Source organism: Schistocerca cancellata, chromosome 6 (genome assembly GCF_023864275.1).
Source record: "Schistocerca cancellata isolate TAMUIC-IGC-003103 chromosome 6, iqSchCanc2.1, whole genome shotgun sequence".
In the NCBI taxonomy this organism is placed as follows: domain Eukaryota; kingdom Metazoa; phylum Arthropoda; class Insecta; order Orthoptera; family Acrididae; genus Schistocerca; species Schistocerca cancellata.
In genome coordinates this window covers 511151424-511166186 of record NC_064631.1, presented here as the reverse complement: position 1 = coordinate 511166186, position 14763 = coordinate 511151424, and the positions used below count along the sequence as shown (strand labels likewise).

Genomic DNA, 14763 nt, shown 5'->3' with positions numbered 1-14763 from the left:
CATGATGCATGTCAGTATGTTGATCAGTGAATAAAAATCGAGTTGACCTGAAAATAGCTTAGCCCACCTAGGGAGGAAACATTAGCACAGCTTTTGACCGGGAATAAATCCTGCCCATTCACCCCCCTAGGGAGGAAACATTAGCACAGCTTTTGACCGGGAATAAATCCTGCCCATTCACCCCCCTCCCCAACTAAAAGGATAGCCAGTACAGTCCAGAGTACCTATGTCAAGGATGTAGTCAAAGGTGGAGTGGGGGGGTGGTTCATGGGGGTCCTGACCCTCCCCCCCACCCACCCCCAGTCACCTACATGAAATTACACGACGTAGTTGCTGTGAGGTGAAATTGAAAAATATTTTGATTTTTAGTCATACGATGGAATAGGGAGGGATACACATTGTTCAGACAGTAAAACCAATGATAGATTTATAACACTATCGGCTATCACCCATGTCTGTTTTAGCCAAGATTAGTTGTTTGTGTTGCTTGAGTTCAGTTGTTGTTTGGTTAATCAGTTCAGTTCTTGGGTGTAGTTGAATTTAATGTAAGTGTACTATTCACTGTTTTTGTGCTGTTGTGATATCTTTGAATTATGAAAAAGTTTGTAACAAGAAAGAAGAGGAAAACAGATTTTGATTCCTCCACTAACATTACTGTAACTTAAAAATATATACAAATACAAACAAAGAGATAGAGGGGCTGGCCAGTACCTACCTCAGCTCAGTACAGCCGATAAATAAACAATGCAGAACAGAAAATTTACATTCCTAGCTTTCGGAACTTTGTTCCTTCATCAGGGAGGAGAGAGGGGAAAGAAAGGGAAGAAGGGAAAGTGGATTCACTTACTCACAACCCAGGTTATGAAGCAACAGGGAAAGGAAAACAAGGAGGCATGGATGTCCTCCATCCTTGCTACCCTCCCTGTTTTCCTTTCCCTGTTGCTTCATAACCTGGGTTGTGAGTAACTGAATCCAGTTTCCCTTCCCTTTCTTTCCTCTCTCTCCATCCTGATGAAGGAACAAAGTTCCGAAAGCTAGGAACGTAAATTTTCAGTTCTGTTTTGTGTATCTATCGGCTGTACCGAGCTGAGGTAAGTACTGGCCAGCCCCTCTACCTCTTTGTTAGTATTTGTTACACATCTTTATATGAGATTTTCCATTAATCATTTAAAAATATATACACACTAATGTAATAGTCTATTTACCGATCTATAGCAGTTTAATGTTAGCACTACAGTTGCGATTTAGAGGCTGGCAGAACTTTTGGGTTACACTATTTCAGTAGTTCACATGGCAGTGGAGCAGTAAATATCATTACAAATCACATTAAACTAAAATCATTGCATAAAAATACACTCGGATTTGTTTTGTCACGTTGGTCACCCAAATGATGATGACAGCATTTCTTTAAAAAAACTTGCTCAATATTCTGTCATTAGTAGTCCAAGAGGCAAAATATCGCCCAGTCTGGTCACCCGGCTGATGTGGAAACCAGTTACAATACAGAATGATGGGGAGGGGTTTGTGGAGAGCAGTAGGGGTATGTGATAACAGCACATTCTCTAGTTCGTTTGTTTGCAAAAGATTGTTTCTGTTGGGCTGCTTGAATTCATGCAAGCTGACTACGCCCTGCATCCCAACCTCCCCCTTTCATCCAAAATCTATTTATGCTATAATAAGTGAAGCCAGCAACTCCCAGCACATTGAAATCGTAAAATATGCATGCATTCATGAACTGTTGAATGACTAAACATGCATGGTTAAAGGGAAAGCATGCCATGTCAGAATTCAGTTTGTTGTGATACATTTTATTTGGTTTTAAAAGAATGTACAACAACTAGTTTTTCCAAATTCTCCACCAACTTGGGCTGTCTCTGCATGTTGAGCTGCCGAGCTTGCAATCCATGGGTTCGGGAGGTGAGGTGGTTTAAATCCATCCACCAGCAGTCTTGAAAAATGGTTTTCTGTGGTTTCCCATTTTCAGTTTAGGCAAATGTCAGGGAGATCCTTTACTGTAAATCACAGCAAATTACTTCCAAATGCCTTTCTTTCCTGACAGATTCCAATTCCCTTAAAGATGCAACCCCATTGTTTAAATGGAGAAAGCTGCACTGAAGATGAGCCAAGCATCTTTTTGGAGACTTCTGCCACTAAAAAACCATATGATTTATAAATAATGATCAAAATTCTCCTCATTTAGGCTCATGCAATTGTCTAACAGAACATTCTTTAATGCAGAAAATGATTTTTCTTACAATGTGACAAATGCATACTTAAATGTGGAAATTTAAGAAAGATTAAGGTTGAATAATTGCATATCCTTTACACTTTTGCCACCAAAAATTATTCTAGTTGTTTTTATTCCAAAAATGCTGTCAATAATTATCATTGTTGTAAAAGATTAGTGCTCATCCACTCCTCAACTCAAATTCAGTCTGAAAGAAGAAGAGTGTAAAATGACCTTAGAGTGAGAATGGAGAATGACTGCTTATTAGTGGTTTACCAAAATACAGCACTCTGTATATAACTGGATATCACCATCTGGCTTATTGATGAATAAAATGGTTTATCGTTCCTTATGAAAATTTTCAGAATAAATGAAAAACATGAGTTCTTTTGTTCAGATCATCTTTAACAAATCGACAACCTCTTTTGACAAAATCCAGGCAACATCCTTGTCTGTGCACTGCATAAATACCTGCTGTTAGAAATCGTGCATCATAATGTAAAATACTTTCAAAATTAAAATATTAGATCACAGACTACAAACAATAGGTATAGGTTATGTTGGAAGGTGATAATTTAGTAGGTTCTATTTAAATGGAAGAATTTCTGTAAATGCAGTGTGATGAGGTGTATTTCAATGAAAAGGAATTGGTCTGGACGCAGAAGTTTGCAGAAGCTACAAGCTAAAGTGTCTTTGCCAGTTTTGTAAAATATGTTAGAAGATCACCCCCCCCCCCCCCCCCCCCTCCCCCAGTTATTAGGAATGCTTCACTTCTCCGGTGATCTCTAGTACAGTGCTACTGTAAGAGGAACAAGTTATTTCTCTAAAATCAAATTGTTTCCCGTGAAATCCAGCAGTCTTTCTCTGTTGTGCAATTTCAGGTGCAGTTTTATCCCTTTGTCTCATATTTTGATATCTGTTATTTTGACATTCACACAATGATTTAAAGGGAGAACTACATTGCTCTCTTACGCAGTGAAACAGTTTTGGGAAAGGGGTATAGTGTTTTGGTTTTCTCTCTGTCTACATATACATCTACATCTACATCGATACTCTGAAAATCACATTTAAGTGCCTGGCAGAGGGTTCATCGAAACACCTTCACAATTCTCTATTATTCTAATCTTGTGTAGCGCGCAGAAAGCACCTATATCTTTCTGTATGAGCTCTGATTTCCCTTATTTTATCATGGTGATCATTCCCCATTCCCAGTTTCAATGCCAGTATGGTCACAGCTTATTGGGACAGATGGCTTTGATCTTTTTACTGATTTAACATCAGACTAAAACTTCTTAGAATTTTCTTTCAGGTCAGTTTTGCAGAATTTTTCTTTGGAATTTGTTGAATGCTTCACACATTACCATCCTTATGTTAATTTTTGCCTTATTCGGTTTTGGTTTATCTTTGAGACTTTTATTACATTTAAATTTGCAAATAAGCTATCTTTACTTGTGTAGCAGCTTTCTGGAATGGCTGTCAAACCACATCAGGACTTTTCCATCCCTCACAGTTTTGCTCAGCACATACGTGTCCAAAGAATATCGTGTGTTGAAAAACAAATCAGTTGTAGGCTGGGAATTAATTGCAGCATCAGCAAAGTAAGGATCAATTTTCTCCAAAATGAAATATTTGTTGTTTACTTACAAATACTTTTCAAACAAGATTTCCTGGTCTATCCTGGCAAATGTAGCATGGACTTGGTATCCAACAAGGAGTACTGTGACAAAAAAGGGTAAAATGTAAATGGATAGGTAAAAAATCTACTCACCAAGCTGCGGCAGGGGAACACGCACAAAAGAAGGTTTAAGTTTTACAAGCTTTTGGAGCCAGTGGTTTCTTCTTCTTGCAGAAGAGTTGAAGGGAAAGGGGTACAGTTCAGAAAAGTCAGGGGAGACTTACCGGACAGGATGGGAAGGAAAGAATTTCCATCTAATCCCATCTGGTGAGCCTCATTTTTGTTGTTGTAAAAGACAGGGCACGTAACTTTCATCTGACTTTGACATACAAGAAACATCTTTGGGAAAAAGGGGGAAAATGGAAGTTGGAAGTCAAATATAGCATAGTTGTTTGATTGTTGTTGACGCATAGAACCCACAGTCACATGGTTCATATACAATGGGATCAATGTTATAACACAGTGCAGCCAAGTGTACCTTTCAGCATGAATCAGTTTGCTATATGTTGAAGGGATTGATGAACTTTTGAACAAGATACGCAAATCTAGGTTTTCTTATGAGAATGCATCAGTTTGAAAAAATAAAAAGAAACCTTATCAACTTACAGAAATGACTGTTAGAGTTAGAAATTTATGATGAAATCTTTCATCTTTCAGTGGTGGTTGTAAAGTTACCTATTAAAAATACTTATTAAACCATGAGAAATAGACCATTCATTTTGTTTACTGCACAATGAAATCTGTGCCATAGCCAGTGCTTTTTAAATTTTTTCATTTTAGTCACGTGGCTTCAATGTGTTAGTTTAACTCATATTTAAATAGTTGTGTTTTGATTTTAAGTATTATTTCTCCCACAATAGTGATATAAAATATGAAAATATAGGTATTTAATGATGTTGGTTCAGCAGCCCCTTGTTGTTTATGTATGAAATTGTTCCTACTCCCACTCATAGTGATTTCTGCCATCTTTTACAGCAATAGAAATACTGTCCCACAATGAAAATGGATGCATTGTGGTTTTTTTGATACTATTACACACAGCATACATAAAGACTGAAAACTGTTTCTAGATTATTGGTGTAGTTTTTGTTTGGAAATATCCTGAGAGATTAAAATTTTGTGCTGAACGATTGCTAAAACTCAAACTCAGTTCATACCATCGGTATTATCCAGGTACTGTGTGGATGAGGGCCACAGTTAACTGCAAAAAATTACAGTTTTGTTATTGGTGGGCGTGGTAAGACATTCTGTGAAACTTTACTAAGTGCCTTCTCTGAAAACTGCATAGAAGAGATAGTTAGGAACCCCACTCATGATGGAAATATATTGGAGGAAATGGCACCAAAGAGACCTGACCTCTTTGAGGATGTCCACATTGAAACTGGTATCACTGTCAATGATGTGGTTGTGGCAATAATGATTGCCAAAGTACAAAGGACAACTAAAACAAGCAAAGAGATATGTTCAGTAAACTAGATAAAAGATCAATAATGTCATATCTAAGTGAGGAACTTGAAAGTTTCAGCACAGGGTGGGAACACACAGAGGAATCCTGCCTCATGTGTAAAACAATAGTTGACCATGCACTGGACAGATGTGTACCCAGTAGAACAGTTCATAATCGGAGGGAACCTCTGTGGTATACAGTCAGATTACTGCATAATAGGTGTAAAACGAAGTGTAGGGCTATAGATAGAGAAATGCTGAATGGAACACATTTGGGTGTCACGTGAGCAATGCATGATGCCTTCAACAACTACCATAGCAGAATATCGTCAAGCGATCCTTCAGACCTAAAAGAAATTCTGGTTATATGTAAAGGCTGTTAGTTTCACCAAAGTTAGTGTCCAGTCACTAGTGAATGAGACAGGAACTGAAATTGATGATAGTAAAGCAACAGCTGAAATGCTTAAGTCTGTTTTCAAATGTTCCTTTAAAAAGGAAAACTCATGAGAACTGCCCCAATTTAATCCTCGTGCCACTGAAAAGATGAATGAAATAAGTATTAGTGTCAGTGGTGTTGAAAAACAGCTGAAATTGTTAAAACTGAACAAAGATCCAGGTCCCAATGGAATTCCTGTCACATTCTATACTGAATTTGCAACTGAGTTAGCCCCTCTTCTAACTCTAATCGATCATAGATTCCTTGAACAAAAAATGGAGCGTAGGTCTTGGGAGGAAATGCAGGCCACAACAGTCTACAAGAAGGGTAGTAGGAGTGATCCATAAAATTATCATCCAATATCCTTGACATAAATTTGTTGTAGAATCTTAGAACATATTCTGAGCTCCAACACAATGAGGTATCTTGAACAGAATGACCTCCTCAGTGCCAACCAACATAGATTTCAAAAACATCAATCATATGAAACACAAATCACACTTTTCTCGCATGCGATGCTGAAAGTTCTGGATCAAGGCATTCTGGTAGATGCTGTATGTGTTGAGTTTGGAAAAGCATTTGACTCAGCACCACACCTACGCCTCTTGTCAAAAGTATGACCATATCGAATGTCAGGTGAAATTTGTGACTGTATTGAGGACTCTTTGGTAGGGAGGATGCAACATGTTACCTTGGATGGAGAGTCACCATCAGATGTAGAAGTAACTTTGGGTGTGCTCCAGGGGGGTGTCTTGTGGCCCTTGATGTTCTTGTTGTATATTAATGATCTTGCAGATAGTATTAATAGTGAAATGGTTTTTTTTTGCATATCGTGCAGTTATCTGTAATGAAGTGCTATCTGAAAAAAGCTACATAAATATTGAGTCAGATCTTGATGAGATTTCAAAGTGGTGCAGAGGTTGGCAGCCTGCTTTAAATGTTCAGAAATGTAAAATTTTGCACTTTACAAAATGAAGAAATGTATTATCCTATGACTATAATATCAATGAGTGACTGTTGGAATCAGGCAACTCATACAAGTACCTGGATGCACAACACGTTGTAGGGATATCAAATGGAATGATCACATAGGATCAGTCGTGGGTCAAACAGGTGGTAGACTTCAATTCATTGGTAGAATACTGGGAAGTGCAGTCAATCTACAAAGGAGACCAATTCTAGAATACTGTTCAAGTGTGTGGCACCATTACCAGATAGGACTAACAGGGGATACTGAAAGTATACGGAGAAGGGCAGTACGAATGGTTGCAGGATTGTTTGATCCATGGGAGAGTGTCACAGAGGTACTGAAGGAACTGAACTGGAAAACTTCTCAAGATATACATAAACTATCCTAAGAAAGTATGTTAACAAAGTTTCAAGAATAGGATTTAAACGATTACTTTAGGAATATACTACGACCCACTATGTATCGCTCACATAGGGATCGTGTAGGATAAGGTTAGAATAATTACTGCTTGCACAGAGGCGTTCAAACAATCATTATTCCCACACTCCATCTTTGAATGGAATGGAAAGGGAAGAAACCCTAATAATTGGTACAATGGAATGTACCCTCTGTCATGTGCCTCATGGTATTTTGCAGAGTATAGACAGATGTATCTCTCGTGCTTCCTATCAGGCAGCCAGTCTCCCAGTTCCACTATCCTACTTTCAAAACTCCACAGAAACTCTCCTACAATGTCTGCTCAAGTAGGATGCCTTTTCAAAGCAGGATTGAGGTACTGGCAGAGTAGAGTGTTGATATGATTTGGACCATAAAATTAATTAAAACATTGCATGTGAAAGACAATGGCCCAATTTCCTGTCCTCCTCCAGCACACAGTTTTAGAGTCTTGGAGTTTCATGAAAGGAGAAGTTTAGAGCTGACACAGAGAATTCTAAATTCAAAACAGGCAGAACTGAGCTGTTTGGTTAACTCATCCATGTGCTGCTGCGATCTCAATTAATTATCAGTGTGGATGCCTAGAAACTTCACACACAGAACCTTATCCAGCATATGCCCACTGATCTCTACATCAGGTACCTGTAATTCATTATTATCTGTTTGGAATAGAATATTTAAGTTTTTGTATGCTGTTACTTATGAACGAGTTGTGAGATTGTTCCATTGTTATGCTGAATGTATCTGATATTGATGTATTTGGGTCATTTATCAGTATACCTGTTGTAAGCACAGATTCTAGCTGTATCTAAAAAACAAACTTTCAAGAAATTTTTTTAACAAAATATAATTTCTACGTAAAATGATATTAGTAATTAATAGTAAAGATAATTTTTGCTGTATAATTGAGGTACTGAGTGGACGACTGCTCATAAATGAGACTGAAATGATTGTTAAGCTTCCAGGCAGGGTCCTATAAGTACCTCCTGGGTTCCAGAAGACGACTATTAGAAAACTACATGACACCACAGAAAAATGACACATATCAGTGGATAGAGCATCTCTCAAAGTTTCAGTTCATAATATGCACTATGGCACATTTGCACTGAGGGGAGAGCATATTGAAAGATGTAGACGTATCATCTGCTCCGTCTTGTTTTTGTGATTGCTTGTTGACTACTCAACACCTCAACTATATAGTGACGCCATCTTCCATGATTTGTATTACACACAGGACTTTGTCTCATATTAAACTTACGTCATTTATTGCAATAATGGAAATTCCTGGATGAAACATTTATTTTACATAATGTTAATTATCCTTTGAATTAAATTTTTAGGTTATTCAACAGTTGACAGATTTAATATTTTAGATTATGTGTATTTTGTGTAATATATGTATTTTATTTTTGTGCTTCATAAGGCAGAAGATTTTAAATGTTGTGCGGAAATCTGCAAAAACATAGTGGACAACAACCATGGGATTGGGTGGCAAGTTGTGCAGCAACTAGGGCAGTGTAGAGAATTTTCTGATGTACAGCAGCGATGCGATTTTCTTTCTTTTGCTGTCCTGCACTGTGAGCCAGACATGTTGGATAAGCTCCTGACAACCAGGTACTATTCAGTACATCATATGCTTTAGACTTTCTAGCCCAGTGGATGTAGTACATGTTTATAACATATTTTATTTGATTATTTCAATTGCATCATGTTTTGTGCTCTTAATTAGTTTAGTTTACTATTACATAGTGCTAGATACAAATGCTTTTTTTACTTTGTTTTCATATCATTTAGTAGTGACCACTGCCCACTTTGTTGACAGATCTGATGTGTCGTTTCTCTGATAAACTGAGGACTTCATAAAGTGTGTGCCTACCTGCATTTATTCCACTTTTTTTCATTATTTGGTGTTAGCCACAGGAAAGCTGTTCATAGTTGCCATTGTTACATAGTTACTTACAGTCTCAGATTTGACTGAAATTCAGTACACTAATTTTACCATGTGTGGAACACTCGTGTACAAAGTATTAGTTTCCCCTGCCAATTAGTTCCAGAATTATGACTTGTGAAAGAAGGTGGCGTGACCTGGAAATTGCAACCCGCATCTGGCAATCTATCTTCAGACCCAACTTCAGGTCTTAATAACTTTGGAACTATTCCACACAGTCCAGTGAAATTTTTACAACCCAGTAACATCCACTTAGAGAACACACTCTGTGAATCAAAACACCAACAACATATTTCTGAGGGAAAATAAAAAATTCCAAAATGTGATTAAAAAAATGTAATACGTTAAAAGGTACATATTGTAGGTGCCCTCTGTGCCAAATATAATTCACTCAAAAAGGGTATAAATTTTTTGTGGTAAGCTTAATATGGCCTAAACACACACAGAACTCATAATGCCCATATCAGTCACAAGAACTGAGTTACATGTACACAAAAATACAAAAATTTGAAAAATTACCTGAAAAACATGGATTTTCAAAATGTGGTAGCACAAGAGGGACAAGTGGTATCCAAGCCAAATTTCACACACTGCATAAGTAGACTATAATGATATATATCTCAAAATTTCAGCAGCATGTTATTGCAAGACATTTGAGTACAATGGATGTTGACAGATGTTTTTGGTGATGTGGCCATTGTTCCACAACACAATTTTGTAAAGACATATCGTAAACTGTTCTGCCTCTTCTTATCCTCTCCCACAACTGTTTAATCACTAGGCAACAACATATAATAGACAGATTAACACAACCTATCATTAATGTTTACTGCACCGTAACTGCTAAAAACCAGTCGATTGTTCTTTGAACAGAACTTCTCCCACACTTTAGCTACTGTACTCTGTACATTGAGTGGCAAATTGTACTGTCCTCCTGACACTGTGATAGGAACTGGAACTGTCATAAGAATATGTTCAAAAGGAATCCAACACCTTTCTGCCAAATGTGGCCAATGAAATGATCTTTCTGGTCCTGCTGGTGCCATGAAGTTCACAAATACATCACCTTCTGCTTCACAGCACTCTGCAACACATCCTAAGAACCATTTGTCATCATAAACAGCAATAATATAGCAACCTGGTTGTATGTTGCTGCTTTTGCTTCTGAACCCTGAGTCACACACACTGTGAAGACACATGTTGTGCATGAACCTATAGTTATAACCAGACAGTCTGCTCATCTGCACATTGTCAGAGTCCGCTGGAGAGAAGTGATGATGGCTCCTTGTGCCTGCAACAGTTTTAAGGTGTTCTAGTCTACTTTTTAGCAACTCTTTGACTGATTTCACCTCATCTTTCGAAACATAGAATGATTGTGTGCCAGAGATATTTTTCTGTACCCAGGTAAATAATTCATGAGGTGTCAGAATGTGACCTTCTGTAGGGTGCTGCAGACTAGCTCATGATGCCATGTGCTTAATGGTAGCACCAATACCATCACATACATTTTTACCATGACTTGTTGCAAAAAAATTCCATTCTGCATGAATCTGAAAATCGTGGTAATGAATGCATAAATTTTTGAGATTTTTATAGTTTTTGTACTGGCTAGCTGCCCCATCACTGAAGTATTTCGCAAAATGTATGTGAGGCAGCTTGTTTTTCACATATGCCATGACAGTGCGAATGTGGGCATGAACTGCAATGGCATCATGAATTAAACAGTCACTAAAAATGCACAGGTTCATGACACACACATCACCTGATTCACTTATATAGTAAATCGCAAATGGCTGGAGAGTTGCTTGACTGTTGTCCAAATGATATCCTTGGATAGCATCTTGAACTATAAATGCATAATTTTCAGAAAAGTCTAGTTTTTTTTTTTTTTTTTTTTTTTTTTTTAATTCCGATTTGGCCATCTAGGGACCGCGTTAAACAACTATTTTTCAATGTACATTTCTCCTATTGCGCTCCTCCTCTTTTCTATTCTGCCAATATGTCTTCATCCTCTCTCTGTGCTGCTCCCTTCGGTCTTCTGTCCACACTGTTCCTCCAGTTCTTCTCTTCTTCACTTCAAATCCTTCAAAATGTTGAATTTTGTCTCTCATTAAGTCTGTGTTGGTTATATCATCTTCTCCTATACCCATCTCCTCTAAGTCTGCTTTGACTTCTTTGAACCAGGTAATTTGGGTTCTGGGGTTCTTGTCAAAAAACATGAATATTTTCTTTGTCAGCCTTTCATCATTCATTCTTTTCACATGGGCATAAAAGCTCACTCTTCTCTTCCTCATAGTATCTCCCACTTTCTCAATTTTGTCATACACTTTTCTATTAATTCTAAGCTTCCAAGTCCCATTCTCAAACCTCGGCCCAAGTACTCTTCTAATGATTTTTCGCTCCTTTTTTGCTATAGCTTCCATTTCCTTGTTAGTGTTCATTGCTAAACATTCAGATGCATACAGACACTCTGGCTTAATCACAGTGTTGTAGTGCCTTATTTTTGCGTTAATTGATACTGACTGCTTGTTGTACACATTCTTTGTTAGCTGGAATGCCATTTCCATTTTTCTTGTTCTTGTTTTATTTCCTTCTTTATCTGAAGCATTGGGCTGGATGATTTCCCCTAAATATTTGAAATTAGAAACCTTCTTTATCTGGCCATACTTTGTAATCATATTGTTCGGTGCCTCTTTTACATTGGTTAGGTACTCTGTCTTTTCAAAGGAGATTTTCAGTCCTGCTTTTTCTGCTGTTTCATTCAGAATATTGATCTGTTTGACTGCTTCTTCCAAACTTCCTGCCAGAATCGCTAAGTCATCAGCAAAAGCGAGGCAATCTACTTCTAATCCATCCCTTATTCTTCCTAATCTGATTTTTTGTATTCCTTCTTCAGTCGTTTACTTCCTCCACTCTCTAATAACTTTTTCTAACACACAGTTGAATAGGGTAGGTGACAACCCATCTCCTTGTCTTAATCCTGTTCTGATTTTGAATGGTCTGGATACCTCACCACGGAACTTTACTTTTGCATAGGTATCCGTAAGTGTTTCTTTGACGATTGCGACTGTTTTCTTGTCTGCTCCAAACTCCCTAAGGATGTTAACCAAGGTTGTTCTGTCAACGGAGTCGTACGCCTTCTTGAAGTCAACAAACGTGATAAAGATGTCTTTTCCTCTTAATCGTCTATATTTAATAATTAGTTTCAAGTTTAAAATTTGCTCCACACAAGATCTTCCCTTCCTAAAGCCTGCTTGGTATTCACCAATTTCTTGATCAAGTTGTTTCTCCAATCTGTTTTGTAGGGCCTTAAATAGAATTTTATACGTTACCGGAAGTAAAGATATCCCTCTGTAGTTATTTGCATCGGTTTTATCCCCTTTCTTGAAGATGGGGTGGATTAATGCAGTTTTCCATTCTTCTGGTATACTTTCCGTTCTCCAAATCTCATTGATTATTCCCAGTAGTTTTTCTTGAGTTGTATTATCCACACTTTTCCACATTTCTGCAATTATCATGTCTTCCCCTGGTGCTTTATTGTTCTTAAGGTTTTTAATGATTTCTCTGATTTCTATGAGGCATGGGGGTTCAGAATTATTGTTTACTGTGTTTGGGGTGTTGGTTGGTAATTTTTCAATAGGTTCCTGACAGTTGAGGAGTTGTTCAAAATATTTTGCTAATATTTCACAATTTTCTTCATTATTCATTGCCAGTTTTCCACTGGTATCTTTAAAACACAGATTTGGTGCTACATATTTTTGTAGTTTCTGTCTGAATGTGCTGTAAAAGTATCTGTTATTGTTTCTCTTAAAATCTTTATCAATTTGTATAAGTTGGTTCTTTTCAAATAGTCTTTTTACTGATCTAATGAGTTTTGCTGTAGAAGATCTTTGCTGTTTGAACTCCAGGTAGTCATTATCACTTTTGGTTGAGTGCCATTTCTTCCATGCCTTCATCCTTTGTTCTATTGCTTCCTCACATATCTCATCCCACCATTCGTGTTTCTTTCTCTTTTTCATTTTTGCGACTTCTTGAGCAGATCTTATCATTCCTTCTTTTATATCTTCCCATTTATCCGAACATATAACTATGTTTTGACAGAATTCTTCTCTTTTCTCTTTCAAGATGTTTGCGTCTATCTTTTGAGTTTTCCTGTTTTGTATTTTGTTTCTTTCTTTGTGGTATGAAATTTAATTTGATTGTCAATAAGTAGTGGTCAGTTACAATGTTTGCCCCTTTCCGAACTCTCACATTCATTATTTCTTTTTGATTATAGTGTGTGATGGCTATGTGATCTATCTGGAACTCTCCAATACTTGTGTTTGGTGATTTCCATGTTTTCTGTTTCTTAGGAGGTTTTTTGAAATTTGTAGACATTAATTTTAAGTTATGACCCTTGCATAGTTCTATTAATCTTTCTCCATTTCTGTTTGTCCTTTTGTGAGCCGGGTAGTTTCCTACTGCTTTTTGTATTTTTGTTCTTGGCCTATTTGTGCATTGAAGTCCCCAAACAGTATTTTCACATTTGATGTTGGGATTTTAGAAAGTTCGTGGTCTAGAGATTCCCAATATGTATCTACTTTCTGAGGGTTTTTCTTATTGTCATTGTTGATGGATACGTGGCAATTAATAAGTGTATAGGTTTTATTTAGGGCGCGGAATGTGAGAAAAGACAAGCGTTCATTAGGTGACTGGAAGTCGGTTATTGAGTTTACCCAGTTAGATTTCACGATGAAGCCTGTTCCAAGGTGGGGAAGGCCTCTTTCACATGGGTTCCAGCCTTTCTTTCCTTTAAATATCCTGTATCCTTCATAATCCATTAAATCTTCATCTGCAAATCTGGTTTCCTGCAGCGCACATATTTGGATTTTATATACCTTCAAGACTTTGGTGAGCTGCTTCAGTTTTCCCGGCTTCAAGAGCGAGTTAATATTTAGGGTTCCAAAGAAATGTACGTTGTTTTTCTTCAGTTTAGAGGATTTTGAATTTCTTGAACGACATGGTGCTTCAGGCTCTCCAGAATCCTTAGGCCTGATTGCGCTGCTGTTAGCGGCGGAGAATTGGTTACCTCCTGGAGTAGTTCTATCTAGAGAAATTGACATCATGCATAGTTGTTTGAAATTCAGGGGGGAGATGGCTTTTTGGGCCATTCCGAGGTTAAAACTGGGATTGTAAGTTCCAGAGTGTGTGTTCAGCCGCTCCTAACATGGAGAACAGACGCTGTTTGTATCCGCTCCTCTAGGAGTTCAGACACTACATTTCGTTAGTTTTTGGTCCGCCCTGGGTATTTGATTTCCCCAGTACCACCTATATCTAGGAGGCATTCCCCTATCCGCCACCTGGGGAGGTGCCCGATGGGGGTACTAACAACCCCACAGAAAAGTCTAGTATTACTATATTTTCATCTTGTTTCAAATTATCCTTACAAAACTGGAGATACGCCGATTGTGCTTTTGCTGTGAAGCTGTGTGTGGTCCGTTTTTTGACAACACATTTCAACAAAATCTTCCACTGTACTTTACTTTGTTTCAAGACTTGTGCGATCCATGTGTGTCCATTGTTTATAAGAAACAAGTTCATCCATAACGAGTTCAACATACAGTTTGTTATTCATGTGTTCTACAAG

The 14763-nt window shown here is 37.6% G+C and overlaps 1 protein-coding gene across 2 annotated transcripts in view; it reads left to right on the top strand.

Annotated features, from left to right (window-relative positions):
* Positions 1–14763, top strand: part of LOC126190945 (NBAS subunit of NRZ tethering complex-like) — a 410919-nt gene that overhangs the window by 165497 nt on the left and 230659 nt on the right. For both annotated transcript variants that reach the window (XM_049931590.1, XM_049931589.1), the window contains exon 25: positions 8613–8803. In XM_049931590.1, coding sequence (XP_049787547.1) covers positions 8613–8803 — 191 coding nt within the window. The remainder of the gene's footprint in view (positions 1–8612; positions 8804–14763) is intronic.